The sequence below is a fragment of the Lynx rufus genome, unplaced genomic scaffold, assembly GCF_022079265.1.
Source record: "Lynx rufus isolate CCGP_SWC_20201006 ecotype Redwood Valley unplaced genomic scaffold, mLynRuf1.p SCAF_5, whole genome shotgun sequence".
NCBI lineage: Eukaryota > Metazoa > Chordata > Mammalia > Carnivora > Felidae > Lynx > Lynx rufus.
This window is the reverse complement of record NW_025814867.1, coordinates 22,010,123-22,035,976: the sequence shown is the minus strand read 5'-3', so window position 1 is coordinate 22,035,976 and position 25,854 is coordinate 22,010,123. Positions and strand designations below refer to the sequence as shown.

Sequence of the window (25,854 nt, the reverse complement as noted above, 5' to 3'; positions counted from 1 at the left end):
CATTTTGCTAGTGCTTTTAGACAACCGTTCTTTTTAACCACCAGAGCTTCTTAAAACAAATTACAGAAAGTACTGATAAACACTTTTTTTTCCCCCTCTGGCAGACGGGATCCAGGAATTGCTATAGGGAGAAAGCGTTCTTAATTAAAAAAAAAAAAAAAGTTGCATAGAAAAGTATTTAAAAAGAGAAATAGAAAACATTACGCCTTTATTTTGGTGACTTAGTAACAAAGAAAAGGATTAGCTTGGACGGGTTCTTTTCAAAAATATTTTTTTTTCCTCTGGCTCCCGCTAGGGTGGAGGAAGTTGTCTCCGTTTGGAGAGTGTGGAATAGAGTGGAAGAACAAATGACTGGGAGGCTCTGCCTCGTTGGGGAGAGCGGGGGTCGGCCGGGGGCGGGGGAGGCCGCTGAGACGGAGGAGGCCAGCAGGTGCCTGCGCTCCAACCCCCTACCCCCACCCTCACCCCCTCCCTCATCCTCACCCCGAGCTTGGCCTCGCCCCCTGGCGGGCGAGCGCTCGGTGCCGAGCAGCGGGGGTGGGGGGCGCGAACCCCGCGGGCAGCGGGAAAGAGGCCGAGGGGGGCCGCCGGGGCCCGACAGGCACGGAGAGGTCGGCACCCGTCGGCACGCACCCTCAGCCCGCAGCCCCAGGAACATGTCCGCGGCCGGCGCGCGGAGCGGAACCCCGGGGAGGAGGACCGGGGGAGGGCGTGTGCAGCGGCGGCGGCGGCGGCGGCGGCGGCAGCGGAGCCGCTAGTCCCCTCCCTCCTGGGGGAGCAGCTGCCGCCGCCGCCGCCGCCACCATCAGCGCGCGGGCCGCGGCCGGAGCGAGCCCGGCGAGCGGCGCGCGCGGGGGAGGGCGGGGGCGGGGAGGGGGGTGGGCGGAGGGGGCGGGAGGGCGTGGGGGGAGGGTCTCGCTCTCCCGGCGACCAGAGCCCGAGAGGGAGACCCTGGCGGCGGCGGCGGCGGCGGCGCCTGACACTCGGCGCCTCCTGCCGTGCTCCGGGGCGGCATGTCCGAGGCTGGCGGGGCCGGGCCGGGCGGCGGCGGGGCAGGGGCCGGGGCAGGGGCCGGGCTCGGGGCGCTGCCCCCGCAGCCCCCCGCGCCGCCGCCCGCGCCGCCGCAGGGCTCCCCGTGCGCCGCCGCCGCCGCCGCCGGGGGCTCGGGCGCCTGCGGACCGGCGACGGCAGTGGCGGCGGCGGGCACGGCCGAAGGACCGGGAGGCGGCGGCTCGGCCCGTATCGCCGTGAAGAAGGCGCAACTGCGCTCGGCCCCGCGGGCCAAGAAACTGGAGAAACTCGGAGTGTACTCCGCCTGCAAGGTACTCCCTCGCCGCTCCCGGGCCGCCGAAGGGGGGGGGGGCCGGGGCCCAGCCCGCGGGACCCTCGCCCCCTCCCCCTCCCCCTCCCGCCCCCGTCTCCCGCCTCCCGCCTGGGGCCGCTGCACCGCGGAAGTGCTGCTGTCGCCCGCGCCCAATTAGCTTCTTCTCGGACGAGAGTCCTGTTGGGTTGGACGGAGGGGATCGCCGAGACCCGGAGCCTTTCATTCTTCCCCCTTGGAAGGAGTTGCCTCTGCGTCTGCGCTCCTGGGCTGCCCTGGGGCTTTGTTGCTCTGTAGGAGCTCGCCTGAGGCACCTTCCAGAGAGGGGAGCAGCGCTTACTAAGTGGCGGGCGCCCCGGGGCCGAGGAGACACCCACCGGGGGCGTCTGAGAGCCCCCTCTTCTCCCGTCTTCTCCCCGTGCCGCGTTGGGAGGAACTGGGTGGAAGGGGTGAGAGTGAATTAGGTTCCAGGACTCCGGCGCTTTGGCAGATCGAAGGGGCGGAACGCGCCGGATGGCGATGTGGGCACAGCCCGAGGCGAGGGTCCGCGAGCTCCCAACATCCTAGGCTGAGGGCGGAGGCGCTGCTGCGCGCGGTGACAGCCCCGTCATTATTGTATTATTACTTGTTTCGTTCAAACGCTGTCCCAGCTGCTCGAGGTGTAAACAGGATTTGGCAAGGTGACAGCCCGGCGCAGCGGGCACCACTGCTCAGGTTGAGGACACGCCTTTCTTGCCATCCCCTCTCCATCCCAGCTCTCGGCACCCTATTGCCCCTTAGCTGCAGATCCAGATGTGGGCGCCGCGCTCCCGGGGTGGGAGGCTTGCCCGAGGCCGCGGGGCAGGCTGGCCCTGCGCTGTCAGCAGCGGCTTTGTTTTGACAGGGTGACAGCTGAGGGGGGCGGGGACTTGGCCTTGTCAGCTCCTGCGGCCTGTGGCTGAGGCGGGGAAGAGACACACTCACACCTCCCATGTATCTCTCCCGCCTGCTGCAAACAGGGTCAAGTTCCCAGATTCCAGATTCCCACAGCCAAGCTGCAAGGGCCACTTTCTGAATTTTGATGTAAAGATTATTAATCCTGCCGGAACCTCTCTCCACAGCGATGCTGTTTTTAGTATTTACTGGAGTTTCTCAACTGCAGTGGAAGGTCTCTGCCTACCCCTTTTCCCACACCGTTCCCATCCTCATGTATATGTTGAATGCCTACTGTGTACCCTGTATTGGTTTAGTAAGTATTTGTTGAGTGAATGTAGGATGTAGCCTAGTGCTTCTCAAACTTTGAGGTGCATAGGAATCACCTGGGGAGCTGTTAAAATGCTGATTCTGAATCAGGGTGGAGATGTCTGCGATTCTAACAAACTCTCAGATGATGTGATGCTAGTCCAGTGGCCACACGCCAAGCAGCAAGGCCCCAATTCAGACCTGGGTGATTTATTATTAATCGCTTTTGGATTCAGTCAAGAAGGCAAACTGCCTTCCTCTGAGGTCAATACATGGTTGGTATTTAGAAAGGACTATAAAGAAGATAGAGGGGAGTATGCTTCTAAGAAAGGTGAAGGGCCCGGAGGTGGTTACAAAGGGCATTAGGCGAAGCGAGATCTGTGCCCGGAATCGAAAACAAGGTCAGTTACCTGGTGGACTTGAGGTTCTGCAGCCAGTGTGGGTTCACGTAGTAAGTGTCAGTTCAGCGTTTCTGTCCCGGCGTTTTACCGTGTTCACTTCATGAATCCCTTCTCTCCCTGCTGCCTGCTGTTGCCTTAACGCCCGAAAACTTCCCAGAAGTTTTGGTCCCCAAACCATGAGCATAGGTTGTGTGCCCTGCATTGATATTTTTGATCCTTTCAAACTTCTGAAGAGTGAGATGTAGCAGCTTTTCTAAAGTTTGTGATTTGAGTGTTTCATGTTCTCATTCACGACCAAACTTTGGGGAAGGGAAAGCTTCTCATTAAAGGCCTCTTTTTTCTGCTCCCGGGAGACTCTGAAAGTGTCTATTTTTATTTGCTCATTCATTCGATAAATACTTAGAGGGGTCCCAGCTCGGTGCCAGGCTTTGTGCTCGATGCTGGGGCTGTGGTACCCAGAATGTGTCCTTCTGGAGCTGCTGAGGGAGTGTGTGTGCACGGGCACATGCACGTGCATGCATATGTTGGAGGCCGGGGGGAGGTGTGTAGTGAACCATTCACAGCGAAGTAAAAAAAATTGCTTTCTTAGTTTTTTGTTGGAACTCAGAGGAGGGCAGTTCATGGGCTGGCATGGGTGGGGTAGGAATGGCTTCCTGGAGGAAGTGTCAGTGGGTGCTAAGGACTCTTGGCAGTGCAGGGTGGGGTGATGTGAAGCTTCTTGAAGAGGAGAAACTGAAAGCACTTGTGAAAGCTTGGAGCTGGGCCAACGGGAGCTTGCGCTGCATTGGCTGAGGCCACCAGGTTGGGGGGTATTGTGTGTGGCCCCAGGAATCCAGGAATCTTCACCAGGGGAGTAACAGTCTTTCAGATTTGCCTTTTTCTTTTTCTTTTTTAACTGTGCTTGGTTGGGTGTGAGGGGAGTGTGAGAGAGCAGTTCTGTGGCTCTTTTCTCAGCTTGTCTCTATCCTCACATAAGAAAGCCCCAAAAGGATTCCCCTCTACCTTTTGTCACTGACGGCCCCTTGGCAAGTTGGAGGGAGTAGAGAGGTGAGAGAAGGAGGAGGGACCTGGAAAGGGATGAATAGTTTACTGGGGGCTGTTAAAAGAAAACCAGGTCCCAGACCTGATAAAAGATCTGGCCTTTAAACTTCACAAACGAAACAGAAGGAGGAGGGAGCTAGTTCACAGCCCTGGTGGTATGCCACACCCTGGAGAGAAGAAAAAAGAAGAAACAAACAAACTTGTTTTGCAGGATCCAGGGTAGAGTTCTTTGAACTATGTTCTGGCAAAGGTTGCTTCAGAGAATCTCTTTGCTCCTGTGTGACACGGGAGTGTGATCATTAAAAATGTAGATCTGACCACATTATATCTCTACTTGGGACCTTTAATTTCTCTTTGCTGGGGTCCACGAAGCCCAGCACGGCCTGACCGCTGCTAAGTCTGGCTCCTTTTTGGGGCCTTGCACCCGTGGTTTCCTTCTACCCCAGGGCCTTTGTACACACTGTTTACTGGTACTGAAAGCTTCACTTTCAAATTAATTCCCAACTCTTCTTGCAGATCTCACATTCCTTGTATTTCTTTTACCTCCCCCCCGCCCCCTGGGCCAGCCTTCCCATTATAAATTGTTTGTAACCCCCTTGTGTATACCTTTCCTTCCTAGTGCTTTTATCACAATATTTAATTGTGTGATTATTTGATATGTGTTTGTCTCTGAATAGATTCTAACTGATGTGGTTACTGACTGGATGAATGAATTAGAGAACAGAAAACAGAGGAAATGATTAGCTCTTACGGATGGAAGTAGTGAATTTTAGCCTGACTGTTTCTTGACGGTGGGGTAGAGGGGATTCTTTCATGTAGGACATTTCTAGGTATCTCACAGGTGTTCGCAGGACTGGGTTTTTAGTGTTATAAAATAAACTGAAGTAAATGTATGAGTAGCCCAAATCTAAATCTCCTTGAATTTAAGTATTATTTATCTACTAAAAAAAAAAAAAAAAAAGGAAAGAAAAAAATATCCCACTGACTCTTCCTAATGAAATAGGGCACTTTTTCAGGAGAGGAGTCAGTATAGTGGCCAAGAGCCTATGCTTGTGAGTTCAGACTAATTGGAGTTCAGATTTCAGGATATCCAGCTGTGTGACCTTGGACAAGCCTCCACTTCCTTGTCTGTAAAGTAGGAATAATAATACCACCTCTTTGCATAACAGGGAGGATTTAAAGTGGGCTAATATGTCTGAGGCATCCAGATGGGTGTCTGGTCCTGGTAAGCCCCTCCTGCAGCTCAGTTTGGGCATATGCTGTTAACGTGGACGTCAGGAAAGAACGTGGGGCTTAGAGGTATCTCCAATCTCAGCTCTGCCTCTGTGTGATCCTGGCCATAAGTCATTTGGTTTTTCTCTGAGCCTTGATTACTTCCAAAGTTCTTAGAACCTAAAAGTGTTAGATGAATGCTGGCTAATGGGAATGGCCGAGTTGTCTGTCGGCCCCGGTGGCCACAAAGCATTTATGGAGAGAACCCAGTTGCTTTGATTTCTGGGCTGACTGCCATACTTGGAGAGTGACACGGGCTGTAAAATTAGGCTTCACTTAAAAAATAATGGTTTGTAATCTAAAAGTAACACTGCTTGTAGAATATGCAGAGGGCAGAGGCAGAGAAAAATTGTCCTGCGTTGGCCAGGAACTGGTGCTTGGGGCCCTAGAACAAGCCCTAAAGTTGTGGAGAGCCCCCAACGCTTTGGTATCTGTCAGTCCCTCCCTCAAAGAGCAAATTTCTTTTTCAGCTGCAACATCTAGAGCAGCGGCCCTTACCTAGGAGCTATTTTGCCCCCCAGGGGATACTTGGCGGTGTCTGAAGACATTTTTGGTCATTGTTACTGTGAGGGAGGAAGTGCTACTGGCAGCTAGTAAGTAGAGGCCAGAGATGTTACTGAGCATCTCACTCCGCACAGGACAGTCCTGCACAACAATTATCGGGCCCCAAATGACAGGGCCAAAGCTGAGGAACTCTGTTCTAAAGGAAAATTATATTGACCCATAATACTGTAAATACATTTGCAGCCTAGGAAACATTAATGCTTTTAAGGTTAATTTGAATAGCACTTGAAACCTGAAAAACCTCACTCTGCGAATCATGGGGCATATTTCTAAACAGCTTTATTGCACTATAATTTATAGATCACAAAACTCACGGGCTGTAAGTGTGCAGTCAGATGCTTTGGGGTAAAGTTATATAGTTGTGTATCCATCACTACAGTTCATTTTTTTTCCCCCGTCACTACAGTTCAGTGTTAAAAGCCTTCCGTCTTCCTGAAAAGTTTCTTCCCCCAGGCACCTTTTTAAGGTGATATTTTGTGTTAATTCATAGTTCGTAAACAGAAACCAAATTAGAAATATCCTTTTGGAGACTCAACGGGTAAGTAGAATTATGATAGCAAAGCAGAAAACATGGAAGGGTGTAGCTATAACGTCTACATCTATAGCACATGATTATTTCACATGTGGTAACTTCTCTAAGAGGCGGTGTCATGGAGCCAGGCACACATAGGAAAAATATTTCAATTGGCAGGCACAATATAAAAAGCCCTAGAGAAAGATGACCAAATTTAATTGTTTCCTCATAAACTTTCAGGGAAGATGGAAATTCAAGCCCGCAAAGCCTTCGGATTGCAATTTGCAGTTTTATGTAACTGAGAAAGTTGTTTATAGGGCAAAAGAGAACGTTTTGTTTCAGGAAGCATGTGCTTACACATAGCATTTTGTGATGCAGTGCTGGTGTATTGTTTTTTGTTTGTTTGTTTGTTTGTTTTTAAACTACTGAGCAGATTTAAACCTGGCCACATAGGCGGGATTTAATTCTGTTTCTATCAGCTACATCCACAGGTCTAACCTGTCGTGGGGAACGTCCAGGTGGAAACATACGGTTTCACATGAGGTCCCTCGGAACAATCAGAACATGTGCTTCTCAGATGAAAGATCTGGATACTCCGTGCAGTGCCAATAAAACTTGGATTTCCAAGGCTCGGTGGCCTCTGATTTAGTTGGTTTGTCTCCGCAAGAGGAAGGTAGTTATTTAGGAACAGTTGTCAGTGGTGTCTTACTCTTAATGGTTTCCTGCTGCTAATCTGATTCCAACACAAAGGCACCTGTGGCAGAGTCGTGGGCGTGCTTCCTATTCTGCGAGCTGCCTGGAGGAAACGTGGAGAATGCTCTTCCCTCACCCTCCGTGCCGGGCACGATGGGGCAGCCACTTCAGGGTCTTGGGTTTCAGTTTCCCTAGTGGTGAAGCGGGAGTCAAGGTGGCACCTCATCGACGTGAGGATGACATAGTTTTAGCGTATGTGAAACTTCTTGGGATACAGGCGTTCCGCCTACGTCTATTTTATTTTACTTTGGGAAACTTTCCCTTGGTATCAGCAGTTGTGTTGATAGTGTTTTGCCAAAGTGTTATGCCTCGTGTCATTTGATTCTTCTGCCTGGGGCAAGAGGAAGGTAAGGAAGGTCATTTTACTCGCGGAGAACTGAGACCCAAAGAGGTTAAGCAGCTTCTTGGGAGCAGCAGCGGTTGCTCAGGGAAGAGCCGGCCTACATAGATTTTCTTTCCAGCGCAAAAGAGATTTTGCGTCCTCTTTCCAGACTTTCTTGTGGGGTGGAGGAGATGGTGTTCTGAATGTCAGTGGTTTACAGAGAGGATTTCGTTTTAGGCGTTCGATTGCTCTCGTTTGACATTTATTGTTACTCCTATTGAGAGTATGTTCAAAGGCTTTTCTAGTTCATTGAAACCATGCAGGCCATAAAGCAAACAAAATAAAGTGTTCTTTATTACTGGCCTAGGGCAGACCGATGCATGCCCTTGATTGTTTTAAAGCTGACAGTCAAGAATGGTCACTGTGCTGGCCCATTACAATTCCTTGTTGAAGGAAGATGAAAGTGATACCTACTCAGGCTAGAGAAGGTTCCAGATGTGTCAGAGAGGTAAGGAACGGACTGTCCGGGACATTTAGACGTCCCCAAATAGCTCTACAGAGGACTGCACACACAGCAGTGTTTCAGTACAATTCAGAAGGAAGTCATTTTTTTTTACCTTTTACTTTTATTATGCAGACAGTAAAGTGCTCATATCGTAAGCATACAGCTTGATGAATTTGTGTGTAGGCACACAGCCATGCAGCTGCCATCCAGATAAAGCTGGAGAGCATTGCCAGCACTTCTGAGGGCCCCCTGGTGCCTCCTCCCCACCTCTGCTCACCCTTATTCTGACTTTTATTACTAGAGATTACTTTTGCTTTTCTTAAACTTGACATAAATGGAATCACATGGTATGAATTCTTTTGCATCTGGCTTTTGTCACTCACAGGATGTCTGGGAGCTGTATCCATGTTGTTGCATATAGGAGTAGTTTGTAAAGACATTTTTATTTATTATTATTATTTAAGTTTATTTATTTATTTTCAGAGAGAGAGAGGAGGAGAGGCAGAGAGGGAGAATCCCGATCAGTGCAGAGCCTGATGTGAGGCTCAAACCCATGAACCACGAGATCATGACCTGAGCCAAAATCAAGAGTTGGACACTTAACTGAATGAGCCACCCAGGTGCCCCAAGACACATGTTTTTAACCTAAAAATAAGTTTAAAAATTGTCAGCCATTTTCAGGATGGAAGTCATTGGATGTGGACAACTTCATAAAATGAATTTTATTTTATTTATTTATTTTTTTTTATTTTACTTAGTGGTTAAGAGTATTTATTTATTTATTTATTTATTTTATATGAAGTTTATTGACAAATTGGTTTCCATACAACACCCAGTGCTCATCCCAAAAGGTGCCCTCCTCAATACCCATCACCCACCCGCCCCTCCCTCCCACCCCCCATCAACCCTCAGTTTGTTCTCAGTTTTTAACAGTCTCTTATGCTTTGGCTCTCTCCCACTCTAACGTCCTTTTTTTTTTTTACCTTCCCCTCCCCCATGGGTTCCTGTTAAGTTTCTCAGGATCCACATAAGAGTGAAACCATATGGTATCTGTCTTTCTCTGTATGGCCATAAAATGAATTTTAATTAAATCTTCAAAAGATGGGAATTTGATATTCCAGAATTTAGCATATGTGAAAGTTCTTGGCATATAGGGAAGAACGCATGAGGGCAGAAATGGGGACAAATAACCAAGGAGGAGGGCGCCTGGGTGGCTCAGTCAGTTAAGCGTTCGACTCTTGATTTCAGCTCGGATCACCATCCCAGGGTTTGGGGGATTGAGCCCTGTGTTAGGCTCTGTACTGACTGGGCTGCCAGAGCCTCCTTGGGATTCTCTCTCTCTCTCCCCCTCTCCCTCTCTCCCTGTCTCTCTCCCCTCTTTCTTTGCCCCCTCCTTCATCCTCACACACATGTACTCTCTCTCTCTCTCAAAATAAATAGACAAAAAACAAAAAACAAAAAAAACAAAACCAAGGAGGGCTGTAGATAAGCATTGGGATGAAGGAGGAACAGAATGCTGGGGAGGTGGGTGCTGGGGGCCTGTGATGTCACAGCTGCTGGAACGGCCAGCCTGCATACTTCCTTCTCCTCTGGAATCTGTAGTGGTGAGTCCTTACTGGTAAATACCCATGGGAAGTCTTGCTGTCACCCATCCTTGGTTCTGAAAGATATCTAGAGTTTACATTGTATCCTGCAAGCCATGCAGAACCATGGTGGGAGCTGTGGCAGTGTTTCTAGAAGGCTGGCCAGAACCCAGCACATAAAGCTCCAGTAGGCATTGACACCTCTGTTGTGTTATTGGCCAAGGGGATGGAAATGCAGGAAAGAGATCATTTTCCTTCATACTGGAAGTGTGTGCTAAGACCACTAAAGGCCCCCTTCTCTCTAGGAGTGTAGTGAGGAACGCTCATTACTCCGTAGCCCCACACAGTTTTGGCATAGCAACTCATCCTTGAAAACTCATATGAAATATGCAAGCTTATTATTTCATGGAATCATACGGACTATCCTCTTATAAAGTAATGTTTTCTGTAATTGATGTATTTAATTATTTTTTAATCTTTATTTATTTTTGAGAGAAAGACAGAATGTGAGCAGGGGAGGACCAGAGAAAGAGGGAGACACAGAATCCAAAGCAGGCTCCAGGCCCTAAGCTGTCAGCACAGAGCCCGACGTGGGGCTCGAACTCACCAACTGTGAGATCATGAGCTGAGCTGAAGTCGGACACTCAACCAGCTGAGCCACCCAGGCGCCCCTGTAATTGATGTATTTAACACAACAGAATTTTTTACGTTTTTCCTTGTGTGCACATGTACATGGGGGTGTTATAACTAATGCTGTTTGTTTATTCTACATTTATTTCCATGGGCTGCTTTAGATTTCTGCTTAGGTAGCTCCCATCTAAATTCCTTATGACAATTCATCACTTTTCATCACAATTGAAATACAGTTGAATCTTTATAATATTGAATTGCTTTCATCTCTGGAATTCAGTTATGCATGCTGATACCCCTTGCATTGCACACTTTTCTTCTCCAGGTATTGGTGTGGCTTGTTGTCAGACCTCATTCTGGTTTGTTATTCAAATGCGAACTTTTCAGAGAAGCCTTCCTGACCACCCCCACCCCCCCACCCTCCGCCAAATACAGCAGCACCTCATCACTCTGTAAGGTTACCTGTTTTGCTTTCCTTTTCCTCATTTTTCAACACTTGGAAATACATATTGTTTACTTTGTGACAATAGAAGTTCCATGAAGCAGGGACTTTGGTTCATTTTGTATTCCAGTTCCACTGACTATGCCTTGCACATAGTAGGTGCTTAATACATATTTGTTAACTGAATGGGTAATTTTGTGTTCACAGCGAATTTCATATTCACAGGCTTCATGAGACTGGAAGAGGGGAGATTGTGTGTAGAGACAAGGCAGCTGAAGCTCAGAGAGGTTTAGCAACTCGCGCGAAGCTGTGTGGTCGCCGGGATGGGGCTGGAACAGCATCTTCTGATTCTGTTGCTAAGTGTGGTCCCTGGTGAGCTTACAGTTAGACCTGATGACATAGGCAGTACTTGTCAGATGGCCTGGGCTTCTGCTGTAAGACGAGCAGGGAGAGTCACACCCACCGTGAGTCCTTTTCTGAGAGGATGATGTGAACTTCTTTGACCACCGTCTCCTCTTCTGCAAGTTAGAAGTCAGTTCTCAAAAGTGTGTTGTGAGTATCGTGAAACCAGCGAGTTAAAACCTATGAAGTGAGAAAAAGGCCCTACCACATATTCTAAAAGTCTATACTGTGTTAGTGAACGAAAAAAAAATCACCTACAAAGGCATGTTTTCTTTTTTATTTTTTTTTATTTTTATTTTTATTTAAAAAAAAATTTTTTTTTCAACGTTTATTTATTTTTGGGACAGAGAGAGACAGAGCATGAACGGGGGAGGGGCAGAGAGAGAGGGAGACACAGAATCGGAAACAGGCTCCAGGCTCTGAGCCATCAGCCCAGAGCCCGACGCGGGGCTCGAACTCACAGAGCGCGAGATCGTGACCTGGCTGAAGTCGGACGCTTAACCGACTGCGCCACCCAGGCGCCCCAATGTTTTCTTTTTTAATGTTTATTTATTTTTTGTGGGGGAGACGGCAGAGAGAGAGGGAGACACAGAATCTAAACCAGGCTCCAGGCTCCAAGTGCTCAGCACAGAGCCCCACGCGGGGCTTGAACCCAGGAACTGTGAGATCGTGACCTGAACCGATGTTAGATGGTTAACTGACTGAACCACCCAGGCACCCCCAAAGGCATGTGTTCTAACTACTGTTTATATTTTTGTTGCTTTGCTGCCTACTTAGACTAAAGGCTACAGTCGGCTTTCTTTAATTTGTTCTTCTGTTTGTACCAGAAGCACAGACACAGGTTTATTACTTTTTAAATCAGGAGGTGAATACATTTATTTTGCATCAAGTGTGAATAATATCTTTAATGATCCATTTGGAGTGATACATCACCTAACCTTAGGAGGAGGCTTTGAGTAACCCCTTCAGTCACCTCAGGCGGGACATACGAGGATCCTTCCATTAGTTCTATGCCCTCCTAAAAAGTCCCCATCCGTTGCATGCTCTTGGTCTGTGCAGCCCTCTGTGAGGCTTCTGTGGTATGCAGGAGATTCCAGAAGTACAGGGATGAGACCTGAGTAGTATCATAGTGACTGATGGTGGCAGCTCTAATTTGCATCAACTCTAACAAGCTGGTGTTGAAACTGGATGGCAGAATGCCAACGAAGTCAAGGTCAGCATACTTTGAAATAGCAAAGTGAGTCATGTAACCCGGGATTTGCACATACCCATAGGACTACCTGACTCACCCCACCTCCAGGGGGACACATCCATGAGTATTGTTAGGTACCTGTGCCCAGGCTCTGTCCTGGTGGGCGGTGAGTGACAAAGGAAGTGAAAGCCACAAGGAGCCTCACATCTTGCTGGGGAGACAGATATGGAGGGAAAGAAAAATTCAAGTGAATAATCAAGCATGAAGTCAGTGCAGAGAAAAACCATGATAAGCTGGGGGCAGCTGGAAGTGTAGGAGAGAGGCTCAGCCTAGGTGGAGTGAACGATATAAAACAGCAGAGAAGCAAAAGTGAAGGGGGCAGGACATCAGAGTGGTTTGGAACGTGCACCTAGGCAGCACACTGCCTGGGTTTGAATGCTGAAATGCTGCTTTCTCGCTGTGTGAGCAGGGGGAGATTACTTACCCTTTACAAGCCTCAGATTGCATAGCTGAATATGGAGAGTGTGATTCTGTCAACTTTATCCATTCATTCAACAAACTGTTACATCGTGTGCCAGGCATTGATTTAGATGCTGGGGATACAGTGACAGATGGGTTTTTATTCTTGCAGAGCTTGCTTTCTGGTAGCAGAAGCAGACAGTAAACAAGAAAATAACAGAAAGTGGTAAGTGCCACACAGAGAATGAAAACAGAGAAGTAAATGAGAGTGCCTGGGGAGTCCTTCCGACATGTGCCCATGAAGGTCTCTCAGTGGATGGGACAATGTCTGGGGCCTGAATGATAACAAGAAGCTTGGGGGTGGGGACAGTATGTGTGTGTGTGTGTGTGTGTGTGTGTGTGTGTGTGTGTGTGTAGAGGATGCCAGGTGGGGAGTGCACAGACTCTGGGGGGAGAAATGGCTTGGTCTGCTCAAGGGTGGCCAGGTGACCCTTGTGGGTAGATGGGGAGCAAGGGGGCAAGTGTAGGAGATGAAGTGGGAGAAGTAGATGGGGCCAGATGGCCAAGTGCATATAATTTTCACACAGTGAAATGATCTGATTTCCACTTTTTTAAAAAAATGATAGAGCTCGCTTGCTCTTCCTTCTTTCCTTCCTTCCTTCCTTTCTCTCTTCCTTCTTCCTTTCTTTCTGTCTTTCTTTTTTTTTTTTTTTAATTTTTTTTTTTTTCCAACGTTTATTTATTTTTGGGACAGAGAGAGACAGAGCATGAACGGGGGAGGGGCAGAGAGAGAGGGAGACACAGAATCGGAAACAGGCTCCAGGCCATCAGCCCAGAGCCTGACGCGGGGCTCGAACTCCCAGACCGCGAGACCGTGACCTGGCTGAAGTCGGACGCCTAACCGACTGCGCCACCCAGGCGCCCCTGTCTGTCTGTCTTTCAAGAGAGCACAGGTGAGAGAGGAGCAGAGAGGGAGAAAAGCATGTTCACCTGAAACAGGGCTCCAGCTCACCTGAGGAAGGACTTGAACTCCTGAACCATGAGATCATGACCTGAGCCCAAGTCAGATGCTTAACTGACTGAGCCACCCAGGTGCTCCCCATTTCCATTTCTGATACTTTCAACAAATGCATATCAAGACCCAGAACATTTTTTTTTAGTTTTTTTTTAATGTTTTTATTTATTTTTGAGACAGAGACAGAGCATGAGCAGGGGAGGGGCAGAGAGAGGGGGAGACACAGAATCAGAAGCAGGCTCCAGGTTCTGAGCTGTCAGCACAGAGCCCGACACGGGGCTCAAACTCATGAACAGTGAGATCATGACCTGAGCCGAAGTTGGATGCTCAACTGCCTGAACTACCCAGGCGCCCCCCAGAACATTTTAATCACCCTAGGAAGTTCCCTTCTCCTTGCCATTCAAATTCCTCACTATCAGAAGCAACCACTGATCTACTTTGTATCATGATATATTAGTTTTGATGTTCCAGAATTTCATATAAATGAAGCCACACAGTACATCCTGTTCTTCGTTCAGTGTAGTTTTTTTGAGATTCATCTATGTTGCATGTATCAGTGATTAATTTCTTTTTATTGCTGAGAGGTACTCGACTGTATGGATGAACCAGTTTGCTTATTCATTTACCTGTTGATGGGTTGTTTCAGATGGATTCAGATAAGATTTTCATTTTAAAGCATCTCCTTGGGCTGCTTTGGGAAAAATAAAGTGTGCAAGAGGAAGAAAAGAGGGCCAGTTGAAGTTGCTGCAGGGTTAGGTATAAGTGGGATATGACGGGGGATGGCAGTGGAGGGGGTAGGAGTAGACATTTTGGGCAATACTATGAATTCAGAGGCAGCAGGACTTGATTTGTTGGGGGATGGTGGTGAGGAGGAGACAGAAATGAACTTGATGTCTAGGCTTTTAGCCTGAGCAATGGAAAGGATGGTAGTTCCATTTACCAGCTTGGGCAAGACTATGAGAGAGGCAGGTTTGGAGTGGAGGAGAAGAGTCCTTTTTCTGGATGTGTTTAGTCAGGTGAGTCTTTTAGTAGTCAAGTGTTGACTTGATAGTAAAATGAGGTAATCCACTTAGTTTGCTTTAGTATCTGGAATATTCTAATTGCTCAAAAAAATGGTAGTTACTGTTACAGTTAAAAGCAGAGCTAAATAATAACTACTGATCTTAAAGAGGCCGGCCAAATTGGAGGAAAAGGAAAAACAAGTACACAGAAATAGTGGGAAATAGGATCCTTTCTTTGGGTGAAGAAGAAATCAGTTGATAGAAAGTCTTGAGTTTCAGGTAGAAAATTTTGGACTGAACTCATTAAATAAAAGTAAGTCTTTGCACTTTAAGAAGGAGACCCGAGATATTTTAGAGTGCCGGCGAAAAGCTCTAGGTTTTGGTTTTGGCTCCCCGCTCCTTTGCCAGCTGGGGTAGCTCAGGCAAGCCACACCCCTTCTGTAAGCATTGAATTACTTGTCCTGTGGGGTTATAGGGAGACGAAAATAAGATGATGTAGGCGAAAATTGCCTTGGAAAGTATCAGGCAGAAGTGCTCGATGTTGTTAGATGGCATTTTATGTTACGTTATGTTCTTTTGAGAGAGCATGAGCAGGGGAGGGGCAGAGGGAGAGAGAGAGAGAATCTTAAGCAGGCTACATACTCAGCATGGAGCTTGGTATCAGGCTCAATCCCACGATTCTGGGATCACGACCTGAGTCGAAATCAAGTGTTGGACACTCAACCGACTGAGCTACTCAGGTGCCCCAATTAGATGGCATTTTATTTATTTATTTTTTTTAAGTTTGTTTATTTTGAGAGAGAGACACACATGCTCAAGTGGGGGAGGGGTAGAGAGATAGGGAGTGAGAGAGAATCCCAGGCAGGCTTCGCACCGTCAGCAGAGAGCCCGACTCAGGGCTCCATCTCAGGAACCATGAGATCATGACCTGAGCCAAGATCAAGAGTCAGATGCTTAACTGACTGAGCCCCCCAGGCGCCCCAGATGGCATTTGAGAGTAGGCTGATGTGTCCGGTGCTTGTTAGATGGAGGAGGAGTGGGGATATACTGAAAGTGAGAAGAGAGCTATTCTTTCTAACTGGCTATTAAAACCTTGACCCGGGGCCCTGCCCATGAGAATGGAGGAGAAGGTGCAAATCTGGGAGAGACTTGGAAAGAAGAATCCGACGGCCTTGGGTGAAGGCACTGAATGCAGATGTCCTAAGAAAAGGCAATGCCCCTGGAGGGAATAGGCTAGTCGAAGAGGGGTGTTGGGGTTGAGGGCAAGCCTAATGTAAAGCTTACCGGGCAGAGATGCCAGGTGTGGGCAGTTGGGAATGCAGGCTGGAAGTTCTGCTTTGCAGGTTCGGCTAGTTATGTGGATGTGTGAGTCATCGGCCCGGATAACGACGGATTCCATGAGAACGTGAGCTGTCCAAGGAGCAGTGTTTATGTACGGCACTGTTGGTTTTGCTCATCCCGGCTGACTCGGTGCCAGAACAACAGGCTGAAGAATGACAAGTTCTATCTGTCAGCTGGTTGTCTGACCTGCTCAGTGTCAGCCCAACAGTTTGACAAGTCTTTCCACTGTGCGGAAGACTGAGTTGTCGCTTTGGCAAGGTCACCAATAAAGTCTGAGATTGGTCCTGTGTATATTAAAAGAGGTTCCAGAGGTGCCTGGGTGGCTCGGTCGCTTAAGTGTCTGACTTTGTAAAAAAAATTTTTTTAACGTTTATTTGCCTTTGAGACAGAGAAACAGAGTGCGAGCAGGGCAAGGGTAGAGAGAGAGGGAGACACAGAATCTGAAACAGGCTCCAGGCTCTGAGCTGATAGCTCAGAGCCTGACATGAGGCTCGAACTCACCAGCCGTAAGATCATGACCTGAGCCGAAGTTGGCCCCCCAACCGACCGAGCCGCCCAGGCGCCCCAGTGTCTGACTCTTCATCATGGCTTGGGTCATGATCTCATGGTTGTGAGATCAAGTTCCATGTCTAGTTCTGCACCAACAGCATGGAGCCTGCTTGGGATTCTTCCCCACCCACCCCGCCTCCCCTCTGCCCCTCTCCTGCTTACACACTCTCTCTCTCTCTCTCTTAATAAACAAACAAACATTAAAAAAAAAGTCTCAGTGATTGTTTGGGATTTAGGGTTCTGGGGCACCAGTTTCTTGGCCTTGGTGTCATTCAGGACCTCTTGAGGCCCTTCCATGGGTGATGTGTGTTTGGGTTGGTCCTGGAGACATGCCTCAGATGTGATGAAGAGTCTGGCCCATCCCTAGGCAATTTGGTAGCACTGGAGTCATTTAGTACCTTTTGAGATAATGCCTGAGGGTGTGAGCCTTTGATTCCGGCAGACCTGATTATTTAGCATAAAGAGGGCAGGCAGTTCCTCATTGAGCTCCAGCCCAGGCATAGGACTTCTTCCAGATGGCAAGGTCACGAAGGTTTTCTGTTGATGTTGGAGTAATCTTGAGAGCTTGGAAGAGGAGCGTCTGACTAGGGTGTTTATACCTAGGTCATTTCCTCATGACATATTTTCCATTCTCCTTGTGTATCCTTGACTACTCTTCAGTATTTGCTTTGTGTCCTTGTGACTTTCCAGACCCAAATGGCACTCTTCATTAAGGTCTTCAGAGATATTTCTCCCTGGATTGCCACACTGGTTATCTTTTCTCCCCTTCTACGTCTGTTTTTACTTTGAATTTCGGGCAAATTTGTCTTCTGAGGGAAGTCTCCCCCCCACTACCACCTTCTTCTTTTCACTTGTCCCAAAAGTACCCAGATTTGGGGGGCACCTGGCTGACTCAGTTGGTGGAGCATGTGACTCTTGACCTTGGGGTTGTGAGTTTGAGCCCCACATTGGGTGTAGAGATTACTTAAAATCTTAAAGAAAGCACCCAGATTTTTTAAATCCCAGTTTTAAGTCATAGCTTTATGGTGCCTGCTGGCCTTCCATGTACATCTGTGTGAGCTGGAAAGACTTTCACAGTGGAGAGAGAGAGTCTGTGTCCCCGAAAGGATTACCTAGCTATTTACAGTTTAATTGTGTATGAGAAGCTGAAGTTAATCCCGGGAAAAGAGGAAGGTATTAATATATGCATCAGACCTCTTTGTCCTTTCAAGTCTTTGATACTCTAAGGGTGGTCCTCACTTGGGAACTTTTTAGGAATGCAGCATCTTAGGTCCCCACCCTAGGTTTACTGAATGAATCTGCATTTTAATGAGATTTCCTAGGTGATTCCTGAGCAGATTACAGTTTGGGAAGCACTGCTTGAAATCACGAGAGCATTATCCACATTGCCCCCAAAGCAGTTCACCTCCAAATTCATTGGGATCACTACCTCTTACAGAGACTCCAGGTGTTGTTTTTTAAAACAGGATTAAGAGATTTTTTTTCACAGTCACACACGCACACCGTTGAGAGGAGAATCCAGGCAGCTCACGATGGAGGCACATGAAAATATTAGCCCTCTCACCTGTCCTCCTCCATCCTGGCTTTCACTACCTTTCCTTGTCTCCAGATCCAGAACGTGTCAGTCTCTGCGCCCCCCCCGCCAAGACTGCACTGTGTTGTTTATACCACAGTTCAAGGAGGGGAACTCGATTCACTGTACAGAAATCCATTTGGATTCCTGTCAGGCTCGAATGAAGCTGTGAACATGCCAGAAAGTTGGATGTCAGCAAGTCAAGAGTGTTGGATGAGGGTAGCCCAAAAGAAGCACCAGCAATGCGGCTTTATTATTAGCAAGTTTTAATTGTTTCAAAGTCTCCATTCATTTTAAAAACAGGACAACCTACTTAAAGATATATTCCCATCCTTTGCTGTTTCTCTTTTGCTGACAGATTCTGACAGTAGAGGTGTGGCCACCTAGACGACTAACTTCTTTTGCTTTTTTAGATCAGAGAAGGACAGAGATGGAGACCCCCATTTTCTGGTTTGTCTTTTGTTTTTTTCCCAAATGTAGCTTATTAAGCTTCTTTAATTTGTGAGGAGAAAACGTGCTTCAGTTTTGGGACACAGTTTGGTGCAACTTTCCAGAAGACCTGTATTTGAAGTGATAATTAGTTATTAGCAGTTCTTGCCATTTTGAAAAACAACTTCAGTGGGATATAATTGGATGCCCTAAAGTCTCTGGTTTTAAGTGTACAATTCAATGGCTTTTAGGAAATTGAGTTTTAGATATCCATCTCCCCAGAAAGATCCTTGTGTCTATTTGTAGACAACCCCGTTTGCACTCCAGCCTCAGACTATATCTATTTATTTCCTTCCTTCCTTCCTTCCTTCCTTCCTTCCTTCCTTCCTTCCTTCCTTCCTTCCGAGAGAGGTCACAGGAGCAAGAGAGGGGCAGAGGGAGGGAGAGAATCTTAAACAGGCTTCCTGCTCAGCGCAGAGCCCAACATGGGGCTCGATCTCATGACCTTGGGATCATGACCTGAGCTGAAATCTAGAGTTGGACTCAACCTACAGAGCCACACTGGTGCCCCCAGACTAATCAACTTTCTAGATCTATAAATTTGCCTTTTCTGGACATTCATATAAATAGGATTATATAGTATGTGTCTGGCTTCTTAGCATAATGTTTTTGAGGTTCATTCATGTAGCATATATATATATATATATATATATCAGCATCTCAGTCTTTTTTTAATGCCAAATAATATTCCACTGTGTGGATATGCCATATTTTGTTTATGTATTCACCAGTGATGGATATTTGGATTCATTCTGCCTTTTGGCTAATTAATATGAATAATGTTGCTGTGGACATCTGTGTGCAAATCTTTGTGTGGATACATGTTTTCATTTCTCTTGGGCAGATACTTTGGAATAGGTTTGTTGGGCCATGTGGTAAATTTATGTTGAACTTAATTAAGTTGTGGTAAAATACATCTTGCATAAAATTTACCATCTATAAATAATGTTTTGGTGAACTTGGGTGTACAAATATTTCTTTAAGTTCCTGCTTTCAATTCTTTAAAATTGCTAGATCATATGGTAATTCTATTTTTAATATTTTGGGGAACTGTCATACTGTTTTTCATAGTGGCTGCACTGATTTTCCTTTCCACCAATAATGCACAAGGGTTCCTGTTTTTCTGCATCCTCACCAACACTGGTTCTCGTCAGTAGCCATCCTAATGAGTATGAGGGGGTAGGTATCTCATTATGGTTTTGATTTGTATTTCCCTAGTGATTAGAGATGTTGAGTGTCTTTTCATAGGCTTATTGACCATTTGTCTTTGGAGAAATGTCTGTTCAAGTCTTATCCCCTTTTGGGTTGTTTCTTCTTTGGTTGTTGAGTTGTAGGAGTTCTTTATAGCTTCTAGATATTACCCTTTATCAGGTATTTGATGGGCAGATATTTTTTTTTCATTCTGTAGGTTGCCTTTTCACTCGATTGATTGTGTTCTTTGATGCACAGAAGTTTTTAATTTTGATGAAGTTAAATGAAGCTATTTTTTAAAAAGTTCGTTTTGGGTGAGAGAACTGGAGAGCAAGTGGGGTACGGGAAGAGAGAGGGAGAGAGAGAATCCCAAGCAGGCTCCCCACTGTCAGCACAGAGCCTGGCTTGGGGCTTGATCTCATGAATAGATAGCTGAATACCTTCCTCCTACAGGATGGAATAGAATAGAGAGCCCAAAAATAAACCCTCACGTAAAATGATCAGATGATTTCTGCCAAGACCAGTCAATGGAGAAAGGGCAGTTTTTTCAACAAGTGAGCTAGAAAAACTGGATATTAACTTGGAAAAGAATGAAGATATTGGACCCTTACCTTAAACCTGGGTGGCTCAGTCAGTTAAGCATTTGACTCTTGATTTCGGCTCAGGTCATGATCTCATGGTCATGAGATCAAGCCCCAAGTAGGCTCTGCACTGAGCACAGGGCCTGCTTGGGATTTCCTTCTCACTCTCTCTGCCCCTCCCTTGCTCATGTACCCATGTGCACACTTTCTCTCTGAAAATAAGTAAATAAATATTAAAAAAAAAAAAACAGGAAAAGCTTCGTGACATCAAATATGGCAATAATTTCTGATACGACACCAAAAACACATGCAACAAAAGAAAAAATAGACAAGGGGTATCTTGGTGGCTAGTCAGTTAAGCATCTGAATCTTGATTTTGGCTCAGGTCATGATCTATGTTTAACTTTGTAAGAAACTGCCAAACTCTTTTCTACAGTGGCTACCATTTTACATCTCCTCCAACAATGAAGATTCCCATTTCTCTACATCCTTGTCAACATTTATCATTACCTGCTCTTCTGTTTTTTAATTTTGTTTTTGTTTTTTAATTTTTAGAGAGTGTGAGCGGGGGAGAGGGGCAGGGGGAGAGAAAGAGAGGTCGAATCTTAGGCAGACTCCATGCCTAGTGTGGAGCCTGATCTGGGGCTTGATCCCATGACTCTGGGATATGACCTGAGTCAAAATCAAGAGACAGGTGCTCACTGACTGAGCCACCCAGGTGCCCCATTATTATTATCTGCTCTTTTGGTTGTAAGAGCAAGGTGTGAAGTTGTATCTAATAATGGTTTTGGTGTTGACTTTTAAACATTCTACTTTTGTCTCACCTGGAGTAGAGAGGTAGTAAAATAGAGTGAGGACCTCCGCACACAACCACAGGACCAGTTATTTGCCTCAATGTACCCAATGAGTGCTTCTGCAGGGTAGACTGAGAAAGTTCTGGCAAATCTCTTAACATCTTAGAGCCTCAGCTTTTTCTTCTGAATAGCGGATGAATCTCTCCTACAGGATGAGACAAGAACAAGTATACAAGTGCTTTTTCTCATTTTAGGTGCTTAATACATGTTGGAGGCACAGGTTTACTCCATCAGTTTCCCTTCAGTGTGTTCTTGCTATGAGACATCCCTGTCACTGATTTAAGTTTTCCAGCAAATAGGACTTCCCAGTATTGTAAGCATGACTGAATCCTAGTCATCTTGGCTGTCTTTCTCTTGTTCCTCTGGATGTCACCCAAATATCTTCACGCCTGTCTCACTCATCGACACTGAATGAACTGTGAGCACCCTGCTCCCTTGTCTAGCTGTCATCTGAGTCATGATCCTGTGTTTCTCCAGTGTAGCTTCCTTCTCATCCTCCATCCTGGCTTCTGCATACTACAATGAAGGCTGTTGCCTTCTCTTGCCGTCTGACCTTGGATTCTACTGGGGCAAGACCATTTACATCCTGGGCCTGTTGAAGCAATACAGTGGCTTTTTCCTTCTTGCTTGGTTCTGCCAAGTCTGCAGAGATGTGCTCTTGGGGGAGATGAAGTCATCTGGGGAGCTCTCTCCTCCTTGTGCCTGGGTTGCTAGCTGCAGCAGTAATTGGCTTTGCAGCATACTACCTAAAAGGTTGTCCTTCAGAGGGTACTTTGTTAAAGCTGCAAGGCCAGTCCCCTTGGGAGTTCCCGTAGATTGCAGCTGTCTTGCCTAATTAAGGAGAGATGTGGGAAAGGTATTTTGAAGGAAAACCTCTTATCTGGAAGAACAGTGGCTGGGCCTGCACATCTGGAAGGGAGAATTAAAGGCCAAGGCAGAGGGCATGGTAGCAACAGCTTGGAACATGTGGCAGAAAGTGCTTTGCTGGCAGTCAAGGATAAAGGCAATGAATGTTTTCTTTAGTATGTCCTCTTCAGTAAATTGGGCAAGAAGTCCCACACATACTACAGTTTTTTTGCACTTAGGTTTCCAAGTGCCCAAGTGCATGTACACATGTAAGAAGTGCTTTGTATATCCTACTAAAAAAAGAAAAAAGAATAAATCCTGAAACAAGTGGGCCAAGCTCAAGGGATTTCCAGGTATCTCAGAGAGGTATAACTTAAACCACTTAGAACCACTTAGGAAATGTTAGGACTGTCCTAGGCGTAAGCTCTTAGGGTCTATAGCAAAGACGGGTTTTGGGGGGTAGATCCCTTTTAAACTCTAGTGCGGCAATAGCCAGTAGAAATGTAGTATGAGCCACGCATGTGACTTAACATATGTAATTTTCCAGTGGCCATATGTATTGGTTTCCTAGGACGGCCATAACAAATTATCACCAATAAGGGGGGTCAAGTAACAGAAACTTTCCTTATTTACAGTTTTGGAGGCCAGAGGTCTGAAGTCAAGGAGTCAGCAGAGCCATGCTCCCTCCAGAGGCTCTGGAAAGAATCCTTTCTTGCCTCCTGGCCATCTTCAGCATTCCTTGGTGTATAGATGTATCACTCCAGTCTCTGCCTCTGTCTTCACATGGCTGGTGTGTCTCCGTGTCTATGGCTCAATGTCCAAATCTCTCCTTTCTTTTATAAAAGCACCAGTTACTGGTTTTAGGGCCCAGTTGATGTTTGGGATAATTTCATCTCAGCATCCTTAACTGTTCATATCTACAAAAAATCATATCTGTTTTCAAATAAGATCCCGTCTGGTGTTTCAAGTCCCGGACTTGGCACCCACTATGCCAAATTAAAAAAAAAAGAGAAAAACCAAATATTAAATTTTATTAATTTTAGTATATTATTTAATATTCTACAATATCATTGTAACATGTAATATATAATAATAATTTTTTTTTAACATTTATTCATTTTTGAGAGACAGAGACAGAGTGTGAGTGGGGGAGGGGCAGAGAGAGAGGGAGACACAGAATCAGAAGCAGGCTCCAGGCTCTGAGCCATCAGCCCAGAGCCTGACGCGGGGCTCGAACTCACGGACCGTGAGATCGTGACCTGAGCTGAAGTCGGATGCTCAACCGACTGAGCCACCCAGGCGCCCCAACATTTATTCATTTTTGAGAGACAGAGACAGAGTGTGAGTGGGGGAGGGGCAGAGAGAGAGGGAGACACAGAATCTGAAGCAGGCTCCAGGCTCTGAGCTGTTAGCACAGAGCCCGACGCAGGGCTCAAATCCATGAGCAGTGGGATCATGACCTGAGCTAAAGTTAGAGGCCCAACCAACTGAGCCACCCAGGCGCCCCTAATACAAAATAATCCTTCATGAGATATTTTAACATTCTTCTTTTGTTTTTGACACTAAGTCTTTGAAATCTAGAGTTTATTTTACTCTTAGAATGCATCTCATTATAACATGTAATCAATGTAAAATAATTCTTCGTGAGATATTTTAACATTTTTTGTTTTTGACGGTACGTCTTTGAAATCTAGTGTTTATTTTACTCTTAGAATGCATCTCAACTTGGACCTGCTCCCTTTTGGAGACTGGACACCCACTTGTGGCTGCCTGCTGCACACCGGCCAGCTCGGCTCCAGTGCTGTGGGGCTCACAAAACTTTTATACTTCTCAGTGTTTTGCTTATGTTTTCGCCCTCCTTTGCTCTCTCTGTCCTTTTATCTTCCGATTAGTTTTCAGGGAATTTTCTATTTATTTGGAAACAGTCTCAGTTGTTCTGAACAAAAGAAATAAAAGTCTACTTTGTGAAAGCTACTGAGATCCCAAGACTCAGTGGGGGAAGCAGAGTGAGTCCATTTTGAAAGAAAAGTCCTTTATTCAGTTACATCTTTAAGTGTCTATTGTTGGTGGAATTCATTAAGTACTTCTATCACAGGTAGCTTAAGGAAGTGAAGTTAATACTTGGGATGTAACTTTTTTTTTTTTTTTTTTTTTTAGCAGAGGGAATATAAGACTTTATTATTCCAGATCTCTCTGCCCTGAGATCTTTACCCATTATCAGACCCCCATGAACACGGCCATTCTTCTCTGTCATGTTAAGACAAGGAGTGGAATAAACTTTTCTTTATGGGCTGATTCTTCTAAGTCTGTTGTAATAATGAAGTCAGAATTTCTATCTCTAAAAATCTATATTGTCTTTTTCAAGAATTGCAGGCTTGTTATTTTTTGGTTTGAACCTCAGGAAAGGGAGGGAGATTTTATAAGCAACCCCACGGGGGAAAAGTTTTGGATCCTTGAATTCTTTTTTTTTTTTTAATTTTTTTTTTTTTTTTTTTAAATTTTTGGGACAGAGAGAGACAGAGCATGAACGGGGGAGGTGCAGAGAGAGAGGGAGACACAGAATCAGAAACAGGCTCCAGGCTCCGAGCCATCAGCCCTGAGCCTGACGCGGGGCTCGAACTCACGGACCGCGAGATCATGACCTGGCTGAAGTCGGACGCTTAACCGACTGCGCCACCCAGGCGCCCCTTGGATCCTTGAATTCTTAAATGTGGTTTGTGATAAGGATGTGGTTTCTGCACTTCCTCCCCCACGACTGATTTATACTGAGCCTCTGTTACGGTCCTTGGATATTTTTCTGGAATTATATTTTCCCCTCAGATGAATTCATGTTAAAGAAAATTAGGAAGCAACCCATGAATATGAATACCATAGAGAAAAATATAAAGTACAGTGTGGGGACATCTGGGTGGCTCACTTGGTTAAGCATCTGACTCTTGATTTCAGCTCAGGTCATGATCTCAGGGTTTATGAGATAGTGCCCGATGTTGGGCCCTGCACTGACAGCTCAAAGCCAGCTTGGGATTCTCTCTCTCTCATCCCCCATTTGCTGTCTGTCTGTCTGTCTGCCCCATTTGCTTTCTGTCTCTCTCTCTCTCTCTCTCTCTCTGTGTCTCTCTCTCTCTCTCTCTCTCTCTCTCTCTCAAAACAAAGAAATAAACTTTAAAATAGAAAAAGAATGATAAAGTACAATATGAATGTCCCTCTCCCTTTCCCACTTCTGCCCCCCTCCATAAGTATGTATCCGTCTAGTTTCTCTGTATATCCAAATACATATTACATGCTTAAATTGCATATTCTCTTATTTTATTAAAAGGTATATTGGATTATGCTTAGTATTGTTCTGTAGTTTGCTTTTTCTGCCTTTTACTGGGGCCTGGAGGGGTCCCAAGTCTACACGGTTAGTTATATTGATAAATGTGGCATAATAGTCTGTGGCACCAATCTACATAATTTTATAAATTCTTATATTAATGATCAGATTTTACCTGACATATATTTTTTCTTTTGCTCTAATAAATGGTGTACAGATATCATTGAGCACATGTGAGTATTTCTGTAGGAAAGCTTCCAAGTAGTGCCCTTGGGCCAAAGGGCACAAACAGTCCAGTTTGGTTTCTGAAAGTCTGTACCAATGTTTCCTGCCACACATGTTATATGAGGGTGTGTGTTTCCTCACATCTTGGTCAACCTTAGATATCAATGTCAACTTTTTCTGTATTTTTGCCAACTTAATTAGTATGAGGAAATACCTCACAGGGCTTTTACTTTTTCATTTCTACATTACTAGTT

General features: G+C 46.1%; 1 protein-coding gene across 1 annotated transcript in view; it reads left to right on the top strand.

Moving 5' to 3' along the window:
- Positions 1–928: 928 nt before the first annotated feature.
- KAT2B (lysine acetyltransferase 2B) overlaps positions 929–25,854 on the top strand; it is a 105,983-nt gene continuing 81,057 nt past the window's right edge. The window contains exon 1 of the mRNA XM_047100501.1: positions 929–1,322. Within this exon, the coding sequence (XP_046956457.1) occupies positions 1,014–1,322 (309 nt within the window). The 5' untranslated portion in view covers positions 929–1,013. The remainder of the gene's footprint in view (positions 1,323–25,854) is intronic.